Raw genomic sequence first — 24,060 nt, 5'->3', positions numbered from 1 at the left:
CTGCCTTAGTCCCAAGGACACCACCTTCCAGTCCTGTTAATTGAGCAGGAGCAGCAACATCCCCTTCTGCTAGCCACAGCTCATCATACCTGCCTTGACGTCTGCATCCGTGATAYACACAGCTTCACTGGGACATCTTGGGTTTTTAATCACCAGCCATATACACTTCCAAGTGAGTGGGGAGACTGACTGGCTGGTTCTTTCTGAAAGACGAKCCAGGCTGACCGAGCTTGGGTTTGAATTACTTTTTGCTAACAAAAGTTCAGAAAATTCCCAGGATGGGAGCGGTATGCAGAGGAGCTGCTGGTGTGTTTCTGCTGTGGGCTATTCTTTGTAGTCCAGCYATGGAGAAATGGGTCCAGAAGGACRCTGGAAAGGAAATGAGCTGGCTGTTGACACAGGAGGCTGGAAACAACTATCATGGGAGACAGCAGCCACGCTGGGGCTGACCGTTAAACTTTCCCCTTCCTCAGAGCCAGGGCGCGATAACAGTGGCTTCATACTTGTGGCATGAAGGAAGCAGAGGCTTATAAGGGCCCTTTGATGATAAGATCCAGCAYGAGCATCTGAGTTTCACCAACAGCAGACAACTCACATGATTTGCCAAAATCTTCTGTTTCAGATCACTGTGCCAGCTATTTGTTAATCCTCATACTATCTGTGTATGAGCTACAGGGGCTTTAYTTCAGAGCAAATTACAAATGCAGAGTGCAGGGCCAATTCCTTATGTCCCTGCAAACCCTTRAAGACAAAAACAAAGCTGCTTTTCTCTCAACTTGACTATTTAGTTAGAAGTTATGCTACAGCGCCCAACACACTCACTCCTCTGYGGAAACTACACCCCATGGTGTGATGTGGCAGGTTTCATATTACTAAGCACAATTTCTGAAAAAGGAGGAAACAGCTATGAAAGAACTGCCTCTAGCAGAAGCAATATTTAATTGAGGAGTATTTTCTCATTCGCATTCACATCTCTAGCTAAGAAAGCAGAGCCTGACTCTTTAGGGCAAGTTGCAGTGAACAGATCAGCAGGAGCAATGGAGGAGACCTCTAAGTTCTTGAACTTTTGTAACCCATTTCGCTCTACAGACAGCGGCTTGGCGCATAACCCTGAGCTCCGAGCGGAGCAGACTGCTGTCTCAGCTGCTGCTCACCTTCTCCACCATCCTTTGGTCAACAGGCAGGGCACAGCACGCTTCACCTTGTGGTTGGCCAACCAGCTTCTCCTGCCTGGGCCCACAGCTAGTTTCATGTTCCGCTTACAATCATTTTTACCTAACATGGTGCTCAAAGGACTGTAGAATAACAAGAGCAAAACAGCCTCTCCCTTTCAGGGATGTCGGATGCTAAGAAGGGCATGAAAGTTTAAATCAGGCCAACCAACCTGTAAAAGYCTGCTCTGTATTCCTTCAGTTCTGCTTGCCTCTTTTTCTTATCTCATATATTTTTATCTACTTTGCCCTACTCTGTTTGGAAATTTGTCTAATTGCCACTTGAGATGACAAATGTCCTTAGCCTCAATGCCCCTTCCTAGGAAATGGACGTTTCTTTATCGCTTTGCTTGTAGAATTCTTATTCTAWTTAAGTGATCTCTGCATTTCTCATATCCTAATTTTTATTTCACATCTTTCAACTCTTTTTGCTTAATAGTCTCTGAAACCACTGTTCTTGCTATTTATTTTACAAACTAAGGTTTAAACATAATAAATCCTCTTCTTAAAAAACATCAGCTTTCACTTCGTCTTCGTACTGCGGTTAACTTATACCTTAACCTGCAGGTTTTGTTATTTCCTAGAAAATGCAAACATGCATTCAGTTCAGCTCTTGCATGAAAATGAAGGATATGCTACTGATAGAAAGAAAGAAAGAAAGAAGCCTCAGAGGCCAAAAAGTACTGTTCTGATCATTTAGTTTGACTCCTTTTACAACACAAAACAAATGTTTTTCCTTGGGATTTCTGCAGGTGCTAATTTCATTTAAGAGCTACTTTGTTGCTTTTAGGCATGAATTTTCAGTCTGCAGACTTCAGCCTGACCTGAAGTTGTCTGTGTCGGAATCAAATTAGCAAATATTATCTTATTCAATACCTTTTGGTTTATTCTTTTTATTATCATTGCACTACATAAGGTAAAAAAATGTTTGTGAATGTTTTTCCTTTTATTGCCAGAACTGTAACCAAAAGCTTCATCCACTATCTAATTTTAAACGAGGCCAAAGACAATAAGCTTCCTCATACATTAACAAGTGATGAAGCTTAAGTCTTCTTAATCAAATGGGAAAAAAATCTAAGGTTCAACAGTATCCAAAGTTAWACGCTAGTATCTCCTACAACCTATCTCACCACTGCAATCCTTTTACAAATAGGGCTGCCCAGCTCTGCAGGAAGAAAACATTTGCCTAGAACATGAAAATAATTTGCTTTTTTATTAAGTTTGTTCTCCTCTTCCTTCCCTTCTCTCAGTTTTCATCCAACAATACTGCAATGACAGCAAAGCAGAAGGGAGTAAATGCCTTTCACAAGTGTGATAYTTGGTAGGGCACAAGCAGAACTCCCTGTTTGCATCTATGGTACCAGGGATTTCTTGGCAATTTCCCCATGTTAAAGCTAGCCACGGTCAACTACTTAACCTACAAATTCAAGCAAAACAGAATACATTTGATCCCTTCGATCTGCAGACCTTACAGTAGCTGACATAATCCGTGCTAATAAGGGTGTCTAATTAAATTAAGATAGCAATTGTTTTGACTTAACTGAACAATTAGCAACTCTAGGTGAAAGTAACAGTGCAAGCCAAAGACAAAGGTYTAATCCTGTGTTGGAGCAGGCAACCACCACCCAGACTATAGGCACAGCTTCAATATCACCACCGCAACGCTGAGAAGACTGAGCCCTTTTTCTCACTGAAAATTATATTTGCCACAAAAAAAGGGCTGCCTTGAGGATCGTGACTGACTAGGAAGTACAGCCACAGCTCCTGCAGACAACCYGCGGTGACCAACCGCTCACACGCTTCTTTTTACCGCTTGCTCCTGGGCACATGCAGGATGCATGCAGACACACTGCAGAAACCTCATCTTGTTCCGACTCAGCTCCTGGAACTTCTCCAGCCCTGAGGATGCCTACAACACATCGTGGCATAGAGCTGTTCCTTGGCGGCGGCTGTCAGGCACTAACTTAAGAACTGATGTGGAATTCATCTCACTTTACATCTGTAACAAAACACCTCTATTTGGATGAGTTATCTAAATTTCTTTTACTGTTGATATAGACAAAGAAGCCTTTCTAGGATATGAATCATCTAATCAAATTACTCATATATCCTAAAATAGAAAGAGTTGTGTTTAAAAGAAGGATCTGTTTCTACCCCTTGATTATGAAGGAGATCTCAATGAGTACATCAGAGGCAGAGAACCTTCTGCTCATGAGATTTCTAGATTAGGATAAAATGAATCCCATTCCTAGTGTCCAAGTCAGTCACATATATTACAAACAATTGAAGTTGCTGTATAGCCCCAGAACCTGAAATATCCTAACTGATCCTGTTATTCAACCCACTTGGTGCCAGTTATAGGGTCTTTGCTGCAAGTGGTAATGCTAAAATATGATTCAGTACATATTCCTCCAGACTCAGGTTCTGGTGGACCTCTGTGCTAACGAGGTAGGTCACAGAACACCCAAAATGTCACAGCAAATGATCTCATGAATGAATTACATGGGTCACAGAAGAAAAGAGCCAAGAAAGGATTTTTTCTTCTGTCACTCCCTGTAAAACAAAATCAGAAAGTCAGAACAGACACTCTGCTACATCCTCAAAAAGACAAGGAAAAGAAAGGGGAAGCAGGGAAGAAAAAGCAATGGGAGATTGTTAGTGTCCTATAAAATAACAAGATGATTAAATACTGTCAGATTTTAATCCTTGCAACAAGCAGAGCTGCATGAGAGATACAGGTTGATTAATTATAAGGAAAAAAGACTATGACATAGGCATATGAGGYAGAAACACTAACAGGAGGGATCATTTATTTATTTATTTTAAAATAAAAGATGATCGTTAATGAAATAAGGATAGTCACTCATCTGAATCCAAAACTTTCAGCCCTACACCTAATTCTTATTTCAGTCTACGAGCGCATACTGGAAACGAAGATCTTTTGGCTGAATTTGCTTTTCATAACAGAACTGAAGCGAAGCCCTGTGTAAGCACCAACCGTTCTGGTCTATACCCTGGGAATTATTACTAAGTGTCAGCAAAAGACCAGCTCTGGAAAGGCTGGTTCAATTTAGTGCAATGGCAAGCGGACCGATGGCGAAAAGGACTGATGTAGAACTTTTCTCAGAGCACGCAGCTGAGAGATTTCAGAGAGGTGTGAAGCGAACATTTTAAGAAGCCAACATGTCAACAGAGACGCAGTTCAGTGGGTATCAGCAGGGAACAAACAAACAATTGTTACTGTTTTCTCTCTTTCGCATGATTAGCCAGTATTCAGGGCTTTTCTGGGTTATGTCTTCTATTAGGAGAACTGATGACAGCATTAGATGTTTTTGGTATAATCTTGTTGGTTTATAAATAATAGGAATAGGCTACATTTTTTTTTCCAAAAATAGAAGAAATACTTAACAGAAAGCTGTTGCCTTGCTCACACTCCTAAGCTGTGCTCTCTGGCCAGGGCTTTGCCAGAAGAAAGTTTTCTCCTGGGCTTTCTCGGAGGGTTGCCCTGCTTGAGGACACTATGTTGTCAGCACCAGCGTTCTCATTCCACCCACACAAACCAACATGAAGCTCAATTTCTTATTCCAGCATTTACAATTGCTCTAACATTTGGAAAGCAATTTCCATTGTTTTCATCAGTTCCTAAATAAATGAGGATTTAATTCTGGGCTGCCTGGTAGCTAGCCACGATGCCTATCATTTTTGTGGAGACTTGGATGGCCAGTAACATCAGGTGTGGTGCAACACAGTTAAGGGGACTTTTTGGCTTTTGTAAATATCGAACTTCTTAAATACATGAATAAATAGCTAAAATAAAAAGCAAAGAACAGCTTTGTTCAATCGCACTTTTCCCTGAGGTCCTATCAAGAGGAAACTTTGAACAGCTCATTTGAAATAATTCATGTTAAAGCTGAAGAGATTTAGGAGACTTTCCCATATTCTACTAAGGGAAACCTGACTGAGACAACATCTGCCACAGGCCCAGCTTGGATGCTCTAGAAACCTTGCCTGAATTAAGGCTAAAACCATCAAGCAATTTTGGCTGCTGAGAGTAATATTGTAATTGGGCACCTTATCAGGACTGAATGTATCTTAAAATGAGAGGCTAAACAACCTTTACGTACAGCAGGTATAAAAAATACACATTTCTGAAATCTGAGCAGGAACAAGCGCCCATGCATATTCTCACTCCTGATTATCAATCAGGAAGATTTGTCCTTGTTGAAGACAGCACCACCCGTGAACCCCTCGCACACGTCAGGATGCGGGGATCTGCAGCACGCACCCCAAGCACAGCCGTGTGCTGGCGCGTGGTTTATGCACCTGGAGGCTTATGACTTTTCTTTACACTCCAGTGAAGGTGTGTTACTGCTCGAGTACGCTGCACTTCTTTACCTGCTGCTGGAAAAGCAGCCCTTTTGGCTTGGCAGGGTTGTCCCTGGGGTTAGCATAGCCGCCGGCACCCAGGCCCTCTCTCCTTCCCCTGCRGCAGCCCAGGATGAGAGCAGCCCCCTATGCACGGGGAGTCCCTAGCAATGCCAGCAACCTACTTGCAGCAAGTCCACAATTTCAGGTTTCCTCAGTAAACCACTCAACAATTCTAACACCAAAAACAAGAGGAGAAAAAAAAAGGAAAAGCAGAAAGAAAGACGATACAAGAGAAGAAAAAAGAGAAAAAGAGAGGAAAACAGAGACAATCTATTATAGCCATATAATTTCATCCTGCAAATTTTCAGTCTGCATGCACCACTGATTCAATTACTGTACACAGCTTTACCCTTCAGCAGAACTAGAAATACAGAAAAAACATTTTTAAAGGTTAGTGAGAGAATTTTTCAGTGGCAATGACACTGGGGACACACGATGTAACGCAGGCTTTGTATTTTCCTTACTTCTCCAAAATAGATATTCAGATCTGTTTTGGGCTACAAGTGAAATACGTGTGGGGAACTTAATCTACTCCCTGCAGAGAGCAAAGCCAAGGAACAAACTGACTTGATTAGCAGGTTCTGTTCAAAATACTGAACCTGGCCTTGTGAAGTACATTTCCCTAGAGTTAGGAGCTTACCTCTACACCGTGTCTAGGAGCAGATAAATAATTAACAGTCCCAGGTAGAAGATCAGCAGGTCAGATCAGGGCAAAGTTAAACCATCTCAGCATCTGGAAGGCCACTTCTTTTCTCAGGTGCTGTTTCCAGGTCTCGCCTATTCACTGACATCCTCTGATTTGGGTTTTTGCTGTTGTTGTTGTTGTTCTTTTCCTACATTGCTTAATTTTGATCAATCACAGAATCACAGAATCAGTAAAGTTGGAAGGGACCTCTGGAGATCATCTAGTCCAACCTTCCTGCTCAAGCAGGGTCACTAGAGCATGGTAGGCAGGGTTGTAGCCAGGCAGGCCTTSAAGATCTCCACAGAAGGAGACTCCACAACCTCTCTGGGCAACCTGTGCCAGGGCTCCGTCACTCTCACAGGGAAGAAATTCCCCCTCATGTTCAGGCAGAACTTCCTGTGCTTCAATTTCTGCCCATTGCCTCTTGTCCATTTTAACCTTTCTGAGCCACCTATCCCTCTCTTGAGCCATTTCTCTTAATATTCTTTCATGGATATTTCAGCAAATCATATATACTTAAAGTGAGATATTCAGGGCTTTCCGGGACATCCTCAGTGCTGAATGCAAGAGAAGACTTTACATCATAACTGCAGTGCCTCAGTCTTTTCATAAGTGCAATTTAAAGAGTTACCCTGAAGTTTTTCTAACAGACTCAACAGCATAAGGCCCGAAGGGCTCTTTTGATTAGAAAAACAGGAGGATATTGTTTAAGTATTGGTTTTAATTACACAAGTGAAGGTATTTTTGAATTCAAGTGTATTGCCAGCACTTGTTAAATAAAGTAGAAATATATTCAAATAGCTTTTAATAGTCTAGAGCATGCTTCTGCATRCTCATGGATTTTGCTTTAGTACATGAAATGTATGTTGGAGAAATGCACTGTTTTGAGAGGAAAAACTATCTCCTAAATATTCTCTTTTCCAAATCCAAGAAGTACATGCCTATGCCTTGCTAGACAAGAGCTCTTCAAAGTGAGCAGCAGAAGAACATATGGTAATTCACAGGCCACGTGGCTTCACCGAGCCCTGAGAAAGGCCAAATCAACAGAATGCCACTGATACTGGCAAAAGATGGAATTATTATAACTATTTACATAATCAGCAATGCTAAGACAAGATACTGTAGCACTGAAAGCATTACTAATTATATTATTCTAAACTTAGTTCACAGTGCTCTTAATAGCAACTCTGCCAACCCAATATGGTGTTCTTCAGGGGATTTTTTTTTTTAAATCAGCTAAACTACAGTCTTCCAAAAAACCCTGGGCAGATGACGGTTCATCCTTTGAGAAGACTACAGTACAGTTGGACTACTGAAATATCAACACCATTTTCCTAGAATATATTCCCATTTCCCATCCTAATTACTGGTGGATTAGTTAGTGTCACTGGAATTATCATTATTTGCCTAAGTAGCAGGTTTTTAACTAAAGATGGAAATTGCATTCACAAGGCCCTCTTCCACACATTATTTGCACACAGTGTGTGTCTGTTTACTCTCCATGCATGAGTGGCTACTTTGTCTCTTACGATTCAAGATAACGCGCTAATGATGCTACAAACACACACGCACTTGCGTCTTTTCTCACTTGCTTGCATTTGCATTTACAGGATTATCATCTTGCTAACACGTCTTCCAGTTGCCAGCCTGGTGCATTTTACACTTGCAGCAGCRCTGTCCCCCTCTCCCTCCAACCTGCACCTGCATTTTGCATGGAGGGGGCTGTTAATGCATTGCAGCAGTGACTCATTCCCTCTGCCTCAGACAACTTCCAAAAAGATAAAGAGCCTCTGTCCACCCCTCGACTGCAAAGCAGGTGCTGCGAAGTTAGTTGGTGGGAGAAGGCTTGCCCTCTCACCACCCCTAAACCCGCTCCGTGCCCTTCTCTCCTGGCTGGCCCCAGGCATGCAGGAAGATGCTGGGAACGGTACCGTGGCACCGCTCCCTCCTGAGCGGGGTGAGCAGCTCTCAGCATTGAGCCACAGTGTGCGATCCCCTCCGCRGGATACAACGTACCACTTCAGCACGTTGGGATGCTGCCACATACAGAAGGAAAAGGACTCACRTATGGGTATCACACGGGAAGCTCTAATCAGGCCCTTTGGAAATTTTCCAGCGACTAAGATTCCCAGCGTGGTTTTGAGAAGGGAGATGGCAACCATTCCACGCAAACCAGCACAGCCRTAAAACCCAGAGGCAGGGAAGTGAGTGTTTCCTACGACGCTCACGCGGCCAGTTGCAGCAACCCAGTCTCGTGCCCCCGTAACTTGCAGTTACTACCCTACACACCTCTTCTCGCCTCACGGTACTGTTTTCGTGCTCATGGTTTTGGGGGTATTTTCATCCTTGCCTGTTTGGTTGTTTCAGTCTGAGTACAACTTTGAAAAGCATATAAACTTTTTTCTTTTTTAATAATTCATTTACATAAACAAAACCATTTACTGCTATGTGCTATGAACCCCTCTGGAGCTGCTAGGCATCACTGACTTGTCTTTGCTTGCTGTGCTGTTTTTAGCGGGTTGGTCGGCTTTCCTCCTCTGAAAGAGAGAGGAAATGTTCTCCCAGTCCGTTGTCTCCACCAGCCCTGGGACAGACTACGAAGAAGGAGGCCACTTAGAGTGCTAATCCTAATGCTGCACGGATCTCACTCCTGACAGCAGCACCTCCTTTACGCTATGGTGTAAGATAGTCCAGAAAGCAGTGGACCAACCACACRGCATCGCAAAGCTTTTCCAATATTTGCAGTTTCCTTTTTCTTTCTTCGCATACCCTTTGGTAACTGTAAAAATTGCTTTTTAATACTCACAGGAGTGTAAGATGAAAACTGGAACCTAAAAGTCAAGTCATTTCCCCCCTGAGCCACTACAAAGGCTCAAGCCTAACAAACCTCCTCAGCTCGGCATGATTCATCGAGTCGTAAAACTGCACTGGTGCCACGATTGGGGCTACACAGGATCTCGCATTAAGACGGCTCTGGACCCAGAGGGAGACTGCAGGTGTACTACATGCATCCACTTGGGAGCTTAGGCCAATAAGAGATTAATGGTAAAGCCACAAAGGGAAATCAGATGCTAAACCCCTACCAAAAGCCATGGGAAGCTGGGTGCTTAATGGTGTTGAAAATCCTCCTCATCAATCAGGGGCTATTCTAAGGAAGAAGATGGGTTGGAAATACCTCCAATTAAAGGGAAAACTATATYTGATTATTTAGGAAGAGAGTTCCTCTCTCTAAGATGCTAGAAAAATAAGCTCTTTTCACAATTCCTGTATTACTTTTTTTCCTGCCCTGGAAAATGGGCCTATTTTGAACAGCGACAACACAGCGCTCCAGAATCAAGCACTCAGCACGTGCAATATGAAAAGGACCGCATTACCATTCCCATATTTCAGGTGGCACAACAGGAGGCACTAAGGGCTCTGACGACACCCTTCCTGCAGCTCCAGAGAGGAATMTGTCCTTGGAACGCAGACCTCTATTCCCACCACAACTGTTAAACGATACCTTKACGCATGCAGGCAGCAAGCACAAAACACAGGCAGGAGCCGCAGCTCGGTAATGCACAGGTGTGACAGGAAACCTGAGTAATACCTTATCTTGTGATATAGAAGCAACAGGGGCCCAATTCAGTGCGATATTCCAAMGAGCTTGGTAAACACACTAGAGACTGCTTGATAACAATTTTGCCCACTTCCAGAAAAAAAGACTTTTTGTAGTCCGGGCAGTTCATTTTTTGAAAGGGGCAATGTGACAGCTGTGTTGGAGATAATCAAGAAACCTGGGAGCAATTAGGTTTTAATGCTGTGACAGTGGGGAAGGAGATCAACCTCCTAGTTACAGCCACCAGTTTCTCAGCAAAATGTTCTATAATAAGGCACAAGGGATATCATCATTTCTTTGCAGATCTTTTTGTGATTTTTTTGAAGCCATGCAAGGAATTACTTGCAGATTTGTGATGCCAGTCACAGGTACAGCACCCTGTTTAGCTGAGGTAAACATTATTATGGTTACAATCTACTGCAGGTTGGGGAAGTGAAGTTTTGCAGCCATAACTGTTTTATACAATCTGAAAAACAAGCATGACATCAGAGGGCACTTTGATTTCTCCAGGTAYATCCATGGCTAATTTAGGAATATGCAGGGTGACACTTGATCACTTCACATCTGGCAAGTTACTCACCTTCATAAAAATCCCAGGTAAGGGTTAGGGAAAGACAGAAAATCTGAAGCACAGAGAAGCCAGCTGAATTATTCACAGAAAACATGCTCCAGAAACATGAACCTGGGCCCTGTTTTTCCGTTCTGTTAATTTCTTCAGCAGAGACACTGGAATTTCCCATTTGCTCAAAAACACTTACGAGTGCGTCCTTTATGAAACTTGAACATTCAAGGTCTGCTTGGAAAACCTTTTTCTCTGGACGCAAAGATTGCAGCTTAGGCTGTTACAACACCAAGAACGCACCATGGAAGTCTCCCCTGTAAACTATGCCTTGAGCCTAAATGTCATCTAATAACTCATCACAAAAAATAGCACTTTCAGGGCATTCTAAAAGTAGTTCAAAAAAGCAAATGTTTGGGGACTTTTGCCCTGCAGAAACTGCTCATATGCCTACCCACAAGTAAGATGCAACTCAGGGCAGAACTGCCACCTATATTCTTCCTGTGCCTTGGTTCTCCACTTGCAAAATGTAGCTAGTCCTACTCCCTTTCTTACACTTCTGAAGCAAATACTCGTAGGCTTTTCCTTCTCTAGTTTGAGGTTCAGATAGCTTTCATGGATCATTCCTTACAACAGTTGTGCAGAAAGTAGAACAGGACATAAGCTAGCGGTCATGGAGGATCACATCTAAGCCACCTGTTGGGGGACAAGGAGGGAACAGCACAGCAGCCTTCCCTTGGCAATAACCCTCCTTCCTCCCTGCTTCCCTTCCAGCTGCACGAGAGGTCCCAAATAGCTCTAGCATGTCTACACATAGCTACACATTCTGCATACAAAAAAAAAAAAAAAAAAAAAAAAAGAAAGAAAGAAAAAAACAGTAACAGCTTGAGCAAAAAAGTCTACATCACCCAGGACAGTGGGACAGCCCTGAAGGCACCGCGTCAGAGCTAGCATGCCTCCTTGCCAGGGCAAGGTGCATGGGCAGAGTGTGACACTCGATGGCCATCCAGTTCCAGGTCTGGAGCCCAGCCAGGCCTAGCCACCAGGTCTCCCTGCATTCTCCCTGAAGGCTTGAGACACCCACGGCAGCTCTGAACATAAGCTCTAGCTAGCTCTATTTTACGCTCAGTTTGCACAGACGCAGATTGACTACTCAAGACAAGGGAGAATCAGCTTTCTTTAGCAGCCGGAGGTGAAGCGATGCTCTGTTTTCAATTGTACARCCTCCTCTTCCTGAAGCTCCCCGTGCAATGCAAGCCTGATGTCCTTTGCCTTCMCTTCCCATGAAAGGGATTATATATTCCCACACCACACCAAGCACTGCTCCAGCACACAAAGTGCTGGCCTTCCACGGACAGAAAGGAAGGAAGCAAAATAAGGAATTCAGGATGAAAGGCTATCTTTCCACACCTTCCTCTCCTAGTTCTGCACACAGACTTTATGTGCAACATAGTCTGGTTTTACAGGCAGGTCACTCAATCATTCCTCTCACATGTGTATCAGGCGCTGCTGGAAAATGTGGCCATTATCCATCAAGTCCTTTGCTTTAGTCAGCTTCCAGGGGAAGAGTAATAGATGTACTTGTGTTGTCACATCATTGTCCAAAATGTCATGGAAAAAAGCCCTGAACATTAACAATTCACTAAGGAAATCAGTTCTAAAAAAAAAAAAAGAGAGAGAGAGAGAGAGAGAGAGAGAGAGAGAGAGAGAGAGAGAGAGAGATGTAGAGCATCCCCTTTTCATCAGGGATGAGTTTACGCAGAAAGGTGCCCTTACCAGCTGTATGCCAGCCAAGACGAGTACCAACGCTGCTGTTTTGTTGCTTCTGCTAAGTTTACACTGCCTCTGGATAAAGCAACATGTAAGCACATTGCCTTTAATTTCCAGGATCCAGAATTAGAAATGATCTTCTCTTTTGGATATCATACACTAACAGAGACATACCAATTTGAAGGAGTAAGTGYAATTCCCTCTCAGGGCATTTGCATTAAGATTCAAACAGCCCTTTCAGGCAGTAAAGGAAAAGCAAAAATAAAAATAAAAAATAAAAATCAAAGATGACAGAAAGCAGTAGCCAAAGTTAGGAGGAAGATGAGGTCAGGCATTAAACCTGAGTGATACAGTGGTATATTCCTGAAGCAGTCAATCTCTGATCTCCTTTCAAAGGATTTGCTAAACTTAAAGAGTGAACCAAGGAAAACTATTTACCACCAGGTAAAATGCAGATACGAACATAGATCTTCCAAGGAGGGAAAGAATACCTGTTCCAAAGATGCCTGAAAGGAAATTTTGGTGGTATGTGACCTCTACTCCCAAATGCCTGAAAATCCCACCTGGGAGGATAGGAAACCCCACCTAAAAGCTGTCACCAGCCACACGGTGCTTATGATATCAACAGATGTTTTCACATTTGCAGATGCAAATGCATAACATCAAAGCCTCACATGGGAAGGATAAATCACAATAAATTTGAGATCTCTGCACAATATGATTTCATTGTATGTCCCTTTTATACAAACACTCTTTGCAACACAAATAATAAGCTGGAGAACAAAAGTGGTTGCAAAAATAGGAAATAAAGCTGAAGTCAGACAAAACTGCAGGAATCTAGCTTAGAGGTAAGTAACATTGGCAATTCAATCACCTATACTGGACAAACTCTTTACCTCTCCCAAGCCAAACATGCAGCCTAACCCATGTCAACTTTGAAAAGAGATCTTTTAACTTGATATATTTATGCCAAGCACTGCGTAAGCTTGGAGATGCCAGTCAGGGCCAGATTTTCAGCACTACAACCTGCCTTGGATTTTCTAATTGTGTTTGCATATTCCTCATAAGTAACTGATATACAGGAAATGAACGGGGAGGTCTCGGTCGCTTTGGCTTCTGCATACAAACACAAGCAGCTGCACGAGAACAGGCAGCAAAGACTGCAGCCCTCCCATTCCCATGGCACCTCCAGTACGGACGTGCTTAAAATACCACAATGTAAAGTTTTTCATGCTGTACAAGTGATGCTGGCRTAACTGTTAATGCCATTTCTGAGAGGAAACTGCAGAGAGCTAAGCGGGTCAGATAAAAACAAAGATAACATATATTATATAAACAGTACTCTGGCTGAAAATCGAGAGAATAGAGATGCAAGGCACAACAGAATGAGAAATGCAGAGGGAAGACACACAAAAGAAAACACACAGCTCTCTGYACATTCAGCCTTTAGGAACAATCTTCCCATTTTTTTCTAGGAGCCAAAAAGTTCCAAAATTAATCTCAGTGCACAGCCTAAATTCGTATCTAGTGCCAACTTTGTGTCCGCATTAAATTCCTCCACAGTGTAAGATACGACACTGTAAATAGGCTCATTTGAGTTATTTTATCAAATTGTGTTAACTTTCTCCCTGCAGCATTCTCAGAGGCTGGCAACACTGAGACGTGCAGGAAATGTAAATCACTCCCTTTTGATATGATAACCGTACCAGTGAATTGCATCCCAGAAATCAGCTCAGGATWATAGCTGAGAATTCGCTGAAAGGCACTTAGCTGTGGCTCGGCGCCAGAAGGGTACATTTCAGCTGGCAGGTCAGTGCAAAACAGTCTCAGGTCTTGAGAAAGAAGAACATTACAGAACACGCCGCTATCTGCGGTTGCACAAACACACCGCACAAGCCTCAAAGCCATCAGCCGCAGGGTCAATATATAATTAAAGGATGCCAACAGGYGTTAAAAACAAGCGTATACTTTGTGTATGCAAATACATGGAAGAGCTATATTAAATATGAATAAACACCTAAGAAAGTGACAGCCAATATGCAGTAGGATAAAACCTATTTGCCAGGCAAATTCAGATGTATTCATATACATTCACATGGAAAAAATTGCAACATTTACAAAAAAAAAAAAAAAAAGAGTTTGTGCTGAAGATGACTATGACAATTGTTTTAATTATGTATCATTTACTCAAATATTTTTTATGTTTCAAAGATTCAGCAGTTATCAGAATGCAAATAAATATAACCAGAATGTGAAAATAGTTGTTCTCCCAACGTCATATTTTCATGTTTAAATGCCGCTACTGCTAACAGCTACTCGTATCCACCCTAGGCCAGGACTCCGCTGAATTAGGCACTGCACAAACACAAAACAAAAAGCTGTCTGAGCCCTAAGGAATTTGCTACTCTAACAGAGAAGAKACAGCAGATGGATAGAGACAGAAATAATCAAGAAATAGTAGTTAACAAGGCAGGAGTTGGTCTCAGCAAACCAAATCCCCAATTGCTGAGAGCCTGGCACAGGCACCGCAGCAAAGAGGAGCTGTGATCAGAGCTGCCCCGGCACACGCCGAGTCCTGCAGCTCCTTCAGCCGCGATCGCCGCTGTGCACCGTCGGTCGCCTCCACGCCTCCTCGCAAACCTGCCTCGCTCACCCACCACGTATCTTCGCTTTGCAAGGCGAACTCCTTGGGCCAAGGACTGTCAGACCTGGCCTCTCTCTGCAGCACCTAGCATAGGAGAGCTCAAACTGGTCATAGAGRTAGATAGGTAAATATAAAAAATATATATTCATAATATATAACATAATATAATGGCTTCTTAATAATGATGTTTCTTAATAAACTGCTCAATAGAGCACGACTACATGGACACAGATCTGAAGACAGAGTTATCACATACAAAAGAACATGTCAGAGCTTGCGATATCCATCAATACGTGAGCAAWACTGTCTTCTGATAGCTTTTTATTCAGTCCATATATCTCTTGCTTTAAATCTGAACCATACAGAGGAGGAGGAGGAACAGCTGACAAGTAACTGTATCGCGAAACTGAGACACAGCCTCAGCGAATGTACGTACTATGTCCAGTCTCAGCTAGAGCCCCCAGATGCAGCCATGCTACGCGTAACAGCAATAAAAACTAGCCCTAGAAATGGCTGGATGCCTATGGAAAACAAGCCCCATAAAAACATTTAAAATATCCTAAAACGGTTTACTGTAGCAGAGAGAGCATTGACAGAATACAGCAATGTTGCTGGAAGATTTTCTTTCAGCATATTTTCCTCAAACACCTACTTACAGCTTTACCTTTCACACTAATTTTATGCCAATAAAGTTTCTAATTTGTATCACAAACCTGCCTTTCACAGCACGTGGCCATTCCACGTGGCTTTCAGCTTCCTAAATTAAACGCTTCAAAGCCATGAGATGGGGGAATAAAAGCCTGCGCAGCACCGACCCACCCCTTTCCCGGACCCAGCTCTGCACGCACCACGGGCGAACGCCGCCCTTGCCAGCCTCCGCTGCCGCGCTCCCATCAAAAAGGGCTCAACGACACATTCAGCCATTGGAAAACTAGCAGGAAACGGTAAAAAGGTCGGCTTTGCACCAGCCCGCTGCCAGCCAGCAGCCCCCGCTTCCCCCCGAGCTGGGTGGGATGGGGAGGCAGGACAGACTGCAGCGCCCAGGAGGCCCCTCCAAAGGCATCCGTCTCCCAGCGGTGGTGGAGGTCTAACCAGCAACAAAGCTGGGTGCTGCCAAYAGCCGTCTCCCTTTGAAAAGCCTATGTTAAATACTGTTAAATACACTGATATTCTCCACTCTTTTCTGTGAGGTCCTTATAGAACAAATCTTCAAAACAACTCCACTTGCATAACAAAAAAAAAAAAAAATAAAACTGACACTCAGCACTTTGTATATACATGCCAGCAACATAATGAAAATACATATTTCTGGCTAGAATTCAGCTCTTCTCAAAGTCTTCAATATTTTACTATAGTTTATTTTTCTAAAATTGTATATGCATTTTTCCCTTTTGATGTCTCTCAAAGTCCAAAAGTAACCAAAAGAAAATATTAGTCAGAGTCAAATTTCACAGAGGTTGTACTCTGAACAATTAGATGTGTTTCATATCTATTATACTACTTTTACAATAAGATGTAGTGAACTGTAATGTAATAAGGCAGTTCCTACATAACAGCATGCTCAGTAAAGTGTTAGCTGTGACTTCCACACTGAAATGTGCAATGTGATAGATTTTCCAACGCAATTCAAATCTCAGAAGTGAAAAAAAAAATAGCATGCAAATGGACCACACTTGCTCTTAAATCACCCTTAGCAAATCTGAATCTCTTTAAGCCTGGTAGTTTCAAATCAGGCCTTTTTAACTTGCAAGGGTAGGTCAGGTTTTATTGATCACCTCTAATGCTTATAAATGTGCTCTTAAAAAAATGAGAGTAATGAGATACATAAATACACAGCTCAGTTGCTAAAGGCTCACTAGAAAAGTATGTGATAGTATTTACAGCCTTCAAGCTACACTGTTGTTTGTGCAATTTCTACTGGATTGCAGATCAGATGCACACCAATTCATTTTGGAAAGAAGAAAAAAAAAAAAAGAGCATTACCAGAATGGAGGTGGATTAGTATTTGTCCTTACTAAAAGCACAACTATTAACTTCCAGAATACATTCACAGCACACAAGTCCATTTAATTCTCAGTTATTATACCTCAACTCTTTTCCTTAATGTAGTATTTTGTGACTGGATTTCCTACTCAGAGTTCATGCTATGCCCTGAATTTTGAACTACTAATGACTAGTGACATTATTCTAGTTGCTATAGAAATAAGGCAAGCTTATTGTTATTTATATTACAGCATCACCTAAAGCTGCTTTTAATTAAACAGAGTTCCTTCTCCTACATCTTTCACAGAAGGACCAGAAGAAGATCTGTAACACTAGTGAGGTTCTTAAATAAAGTGCTGACTGTTTGAAGAAGCTAGACTTTAAAGGAATGGGACGATAAATAAAGGAAATAAAAATACATGATCAGGTTGAAGACAACTCATCCACTGCTTAGTAGAGAAGAGAATATCTAAATAAAAAGAGCTGCAGCATTCTCCACACATGCAGACATGCACAGCCGTAATATATGGCAAGACCTACATGTAATCTTACCTGACACAAGTTTTTTTGTTTTCCTACCTCAGCTTTCAATAAAGAATTTTGCTTATGAATCATCTCTCAGAGAACTGAAAAGTATTTTTCCAAGAGAAATTAAACATGTTTTTCACTTTATTTTTCATGTTATGCTAAAATAAAACCACAATGAGTGGGTTTTCAAATGCTATCAGATACATACCTCCCATTCCAACTATTAAACACTCATTCTTTATGGCTTCGGAGAGACTCTAAATATAACTCTATTTGCAGACACAAACACATCAAAAACTCCCTCTGGTTAATGTACTGGAACAGAGACAGGATTTCTGGATTTTGTTCTACTACACACTTCCTACGTGCTCTCGGACAAGTTATTTAATCAATCCTTACTCAGTTTTCCTCCTCCACCTAATGAACAGGTAAACTGCATGAACTGCTAGGTGCCTAGGACTCTCCCTGAAGCTGTGCTGACAAATAATTAGAAAAGCCAGTAATTAACAGCACAAATCCCCATCATCAACTTTAGGCAATTATCAAATGCTTATTAACTTCCAAAGTGGAGAAAACAAGTAAATAAAGTCAAATTACCTTGAATGAAGTTGGTAAGTATTCAATGACAAACAGCTACAGCCTCATCTGCTCTTAGTTATTTTAATGAAACGTCACCTTAGAAACTCAAAGATACTTTCTCATTATTTAGGCAATGGGAAACTTGAGCAGTTATTTTCCAGGAAACGTGGCCTGTCTGACAGGTCTTAAATGAATAAAAGTGATATTATTACAATTATCATTAGAAGGAGATGTTCCTCATCAAAATGTGTCTGGATTTTAATTGACAAGGTCTGGGTTAATGCTGTGAAAATGCCAATGAAAGCAACGCCTATGGCTCAAACTAATTGTCAGCACTGAGCAACCTCAACCTCTAACCTGCCGCAGATTTATCACTCTGTGCACACTGCACTCGTGACAGGCAACATTCAAATTAATCATCAACAATGAGAAATTCCTCCCAGACAGCAAGCAAGCAGGGTGTGCGCCTACACGTCCCCCTTTCACCTGCTCCTGAGCCATGGAGAGGTGCCTACAAGCTTTCCTAAGGAACAGCACTTTCTCCTTGGTGATTTGCCACCTTTTCTTTTAAGAGAATCATGAGGGAAACTTCTAGGGCTCCTAAAAGGAGGAGGAGAGACRCACTAGTCGGTGTAAGCTGCTGTGCACATATAGCCAAGTCCTCTCCCACCTCGCCAACTTTCCTTCCCACCATCAGCTCCACCACAACCTACAAGCCTCAATGGCAACGGTGGACAGCTGTGCACCACGACTGTTGGGTCATGCATGAGCACAGACACCATCACTGATATTCTGGAGCTTCCTTAGTTGCATTGATACCTTTGCACTTGATCTACCTTCTTGAGAAGGGCAAGCCAAGCACACTGCTCTCCCACCCAGATCTTYGGGGCAATCACCCAGCACTCTGCAGCCGCTGCACAGCACACCCAGCCTGCTATCGCTGCCTGCTGGGTGCCTGCCATTCTATATGGACTCATCCCAAACTGGAGGACCTTTTTCTAGTACCAAACTATGCAAGTGAGCAGTCAACGCTTGGACAGCCCAGCAAGTCAAATCAGGGCCGCGAGGTATGTCCAGCTGGCAAACGGCTCACTAAGCTTCCTCTACTGTGGCTGTCATCACTCACAGTGCAGTGGGCCACACTGGATCACAGCGCAAGAGGGAGACAAAATCCCAGGAAATAAGCCAGTAAGGGCTAGGACCAGAGCACAGGCCCAGGACAGGCCTCCTCTGTGTTCAGAGTACCCCAACAAGGTAAAACCACGTGGAGAAGCATTTACAACCTCCTTACTTCAGTCACAAACATGGTAACACTTGGGAAGGTCCTCAAAGCTGCAGTGGCAGTGAGCATCACTTTTCACACTCAATTCTGTAAGAAAAAAAAAAAAAAAAAAAGCTGTGAGAGACTCCCTGAATTGTTTATATTTTATTTATATTTACTCTACTCCAGTATGCTGACACAGCTCCTTCAAAGTATTTCCAGGCAAAAGGACAGAAGCTGAAAACCTCCAGTACCAACAGAGGCATGATGTGYGCCAGAGTAACGGCATGCTCTTAAGCCTTGCATTATTTGCCCTGTTCAGCCTTTACCATGAATGCTTTGGTTACTAACTTTTCCATCTGCATGGATTGGGGTCTCATCGTGACACAACTTGAGCACACACCAGCAGGTGAGGCTGACCCCTCAGCCCAAGGCTTTAAATGACATCCAATGCAAAATTAGATGTTCTTTCTTATGTAACATTAATAACAGAAAGCACAACGACATTTGGAAGAAAGGAGGAATCTCCTAAAAGTCAGGGGTCAACTGTTCAGGTAGGGAAAAGGCAGAAGCCCACTAACACCCACAGCCACCAGCTTATCTGGTGCGATATAAATGGAGCTATTTATCCAGCTTGTAAAGAAGCAGAAAGGGAACATATCTCTGTTATCTACAGACTAGGCAGGAGATAACTATAGATTAGATTTACTATGGGGAAGGAATAAAAAGATGTCTTGCTTTGGGGGTGCCTGGTACTCGGGAGGCAGAGACTGCCACGTGTACTACACATCCAAACAGAAACATGCTGCTCCCTCTATCTCCTTGTTTCTCACAAACAGGAAAGCCAGCCTCAGCCATTCCTCCTCCGATTCACCACCAGCTATCCTGTCTTTCAGGGCTTTTTTAATTTATTTTCTACATATTCACCACAGAAACGACAAGCTGGAAAGCTCCCATTAAATGATGCCAAGCAGAACTCTCCATTCACAGCTAATGTTTGGCTGCACATACTCTCTATTATTTCCAAATGTTTTCAGCATGTTTCAGCTTCCCTTCATTAAACATATTCATAATTATTTATGGCATATCTGAAGAATTAGTGCAACAGGTTCATGCTTCCAAACACAGGCCCTTGGCTGCAAAAGGATTTAAAAATCAGCATCGCAGCACTAGAAAGAAGTTTCTGGTGATAAGCAGGTAGAGCTCAGGAAGGTGAAGCTGGATGCTACACTACCATGATTTAAGTGGCTTTCACCAGGTAGGGATGTGGCATCTTACAAAACCCTAGGTATTTCTTAAAGCATCATACTCCTTAGTGAACAGTCAACTTAGTCAAAAAACAAGAGCATGTTCCACCACTCAGCATTTCATAAAAATGTAGCAAGTGGAGCTTTGTGGCACCCTAAAAGAAAGGCTTGAACAGCCTGAAGAATCACTCTGGTCTAAAAATAGACTCTTAAGGCAGCAAAATAGTTCCATAACACTTCACATGAGCTAACGTCACAGCTTTACAAGGCTGTTGCCATCGCACACTTGAGAATCCTTTCAGGCTAAGCCTAAATTTCATTGAAGAAAGTTACAACAAATGCTCATTTCTTTACTGAAGTCCCAAATAGTCATTTACAGAAATTGTCAGGGATTCTTCAAATCCTAAGTTTTTTAGGCTCTTTCATGAATTCCACAGAACCACATACAGGAGGACATCTTTGGCACTAAAATAAATTGTGCTGTTTTGGTTCTACAGCACTCAACTCCAACCACCAGGACCCAGCATGCAACTGTGACACCAGAATAGCACTCAAAATACAGATGGCGTTGAGGCTTCCAGCAATTATTTCTGTGGCCATTAAGACAGAAGTTGTTCAGGGACAGAACTGTTCCTTCAGGTAATTACATTCCCAGGGCTACATGGTACCTGTCAAACTTCTTTTTTTCAACTCCTACCTGACAGGTCAGCTTTGTGGATCATTGTGAAATAAATGTCATCCTGATGGCAGTTTTCTTAGTCACTCTCAAATGCARAAAACATAACAAGCTGTAGCTCATCTGAACTTGAACATAAGGAAGTTATCACTCAAAGAAACCCCAAAGATTGCATCTTGACCACTTACTGCATACGGGTGACTTCCTTATCATAAACATTGTGATGTGCARATTGGGATTTATCAGCTGGGATGTGCAGATAAGCTAACCTTCTCCCTGGAAGGTGTCACAGCTGCAGGCAGAGCAGTAAAGGCCCTAGAGCATCCTGAATGAGCAGTCCCAAATGCATCCTTCTCTCTCAAACTTTATCCTGGCAAAAATCCACTATTCCAGAAAGGAAATGCAGTATTCTCATCTTTTTCTGTGATGTTCTACGTAAAGCTTGGAAAGCAAGAGTGCCTTAACTGCATGGCAGGGGGATGGTAGCTCATAATTAAATTTTCCACATCAACTGCCAGCTACCCTCCTCTTCCTCTCTGGTAGGCTGCAAACTGCCTGTGGATACTACTCCAAGAGTAAACATGACACAGAGCAAGAACTATCAGATTATTATTATTTAATATTTTATAGTGTAAACTAGCCAAAAATAAGGGGTAACCAAGCTGAACTGCAGTGAGAGCAGTACCAAAGAGAAGACAGCCCTGACTGAAGCTGTTTATCATCCAAGATTTGCAAAAACAAAAGGGAGAGAAAAACAGGATGAGGAGAGGGAGACCAACAGGTGAAGGCTGAAAGCAGTGAAATGTCTTCTCAGAAGATGGAACCCATCTGRATTTTGAGCCAGGCAATTTCAAAATGTCTGCAGCCCCTACTCCAAAGAAATCCCCCTTCTCCTCCCCAGCATGAGTCTGCCTCTATGACAGGCACTGGAAAGTCACATTTAGGTCTTATTTTTGACGTTTTTGACACCCAAACTTAGAGGCATATAAAATCCGTTTGTTTCTGATTTAATAAATAAAGTCAGGAAAAAATCAAGAAAGGTTTGAAGAGTGAAGCTGTAACTTTTTAATCAGACCAACTAACATAGGGAATGACAGAAAGACACCTGTCYCTTGTTCTACTTTAGGTCAAGAAGGGCTTACATATACAAGCCCTCTTCACAGAAACCTTGCTTTATCTACTTGGGGCCATCACAGCTGCAGCACTACCTCTGCACTGTCCTTAACACAAAGAGTTTTTTTTTAAAAAAAAAAAAAACTTGGGATGATTCCTGAAAATTTGTGAGTGGTAAAAAACGTGACSGTAAAATTAAACTTTTCAAAAATACAAATAAAATTACAGTTTAAACAAAGCAAGGGGAAAAGTCCCAAAGCAACTCATCTGAAAAAGGCAAACTATCTTGGGGATTTATGCCCATGCAATGAAGACAATTAATTGCTATGAGATCTATAAAACACATTAAATGAACAAAGATTTTTTTTCACTTCTACTTTCAAGACAGAATTTATTAACTATGTTTAATGGCTACTTAAATTTTTTTCTGACATATTTATTAAATGTGCTTTTTCAGCAGAACAGAGTTTTAATAACCGGATTCTACTAATCCAAAAATGAGCAATTTAAGAAAAAATACTACTATTCATGTTATCGACAGTTCAGTTAAAAATAATGCCTTACACAGTAAGATTACTATCACCACAATCACATAAGTGCTGTTAAAAGGAAACCATCTTGTCTCACATAAGCAAACAACATTATGTTGCAGAGATGAACGTGTTAGATTAACATTATTTGGACATATGTTGCCACTTCCAGCAGATTCACAGAGCCAGAGATGTTGCGTTTAAAATGTGGGTCTTGATGTCTTTTGGTGTTACTGCAATTACTTAAATGAAACTCCTCTATGGGGAGCGAGACACGCAAAAAGAACTGACCCAGATCAGACCAGTGGCCTTGATGAAGGAAATCCATGTCCAGCTCTGTGCTTTTTCCTGTAGACTCTCCAGCAGCTCAGCTCATGCCTCCAGCTGTGCGCATCAAATACGTGCATTGCACTTACGATACCATGCAAATTTGAGAAAGATTGATGCTGGCTCCTTAGAAGTGACCTAAAAAGTGACTACATTCCTCAGTCTCTGTCTGTTAAAATGGGGACAAGCAGCGCTTCTCTGCAATACAACAGGGTCATGAGAACAGGTATATTAAAGATGTCAGTGGTCAGTTATGCCAGTAAGGTTGCATGAGCCCCCAAGACAAAGAGAAAGGGTAAAAAAGGATCTCAGCTAGTTGACTGAACAAGAGTAGCATCGCCAACTCTTGAAATGTCAGCATGAGCGTCTCAATCTGTGATGTTGTTCTTAAAGATCAAGAGATGCTATAAATATCCAAAATATCGTCCATTACATAAGAAGTAAGTTTTTAGCTCTGATGGTCACAAAAAATAAGAAAATACAACCAAAGCTCAGCCTACRGTCTAATGCTTAAATACTCATTATGCGTAAACCAATTGTGTGGGAAACGCTCTTTCTTCTCTGCAGCTGTGAGGTTCTGCAAAGTCCTGCACAACTTTCATCTCAGATTAACACTCACAGCACAGCCTRTGCCACGCAGGTTGCAGATTGCCCCCGGAGGGCCGGACACAGGTGACTGCGGGCACAGCATGGGGATCACACCCACAACCATTTTGGTCTAACAAAACTCAATTTGTCCAGATTCTGGGGGGTGGCACCATTGCTGTCATTATAAGGGGCAAAGAGATTATTGAATAGGCCTGTAACATTTCCTACTCACTCTATCAACATTATTTTCAGTATGGAACAATGCTAGAAAGGCAGCAGCTGGGACATTATATTGTCTTTCAGCTTGTGTCCCCACTCCCTTCCTATTGCAAC

General features: G+C 42.2%; 1 protein-coding gene across 8 annotated transcripts in view; it reads right to left on the bottom strand.

Annotated features, from left to right (window-relative positions):
* SGCD (sarcoglycan delta) overlaps nt 1–24,060 on the bottom strand; it is a 359,722-nt gene that overhangs the window by 197,936 nt on the left and 137,726 nt on the right. For 5 of the 8 annotated variants that reach the window (XM_085317947.1, XM_085317945.1, XM_085317944.1 and 2 more), the window contains exon 3: nt 19,277–19,354. The exons of 1 other annotated variant lie outside the window; for it this stretch is intronic. In XM_085317947.1, the coding sequence (XP_085174073.1) occupies nt 19,277–19,336 (60 nt within the window). In that variant the 5' untranslated portion in view covers nt 19,337–19,354. Of the gene's footprint in view, nt 1–8,783; nt 8,804–19,268; nt 19,355–24,060 lie in introns of those variants that run through there. 2 more of the 8 variants (XM_085317954.1, XM_085317949.1) reach the window with 2 other exon arrangements.

The sequence above is a fragment of the Rhea americana genome, unplaced genomic scaffold (genome assembly GCF_003343005.1).
Source record: "Rhea americana isolate MKP2758 unplaced genomic scaffold, rheAme1 scaffold_51, whole genome shotgun sequence".
Lineage (NCBI taxonomy): Eukaryota > Metazoa > Chordata > Aves > Rheiformes > Rheidae > Rhea > Rhea americana.
The sequence above is the reverse complement of the archived record's forward strand: the minus strand, read 5'-3'. Positions and strand labels throughout refer to the sequence as shown.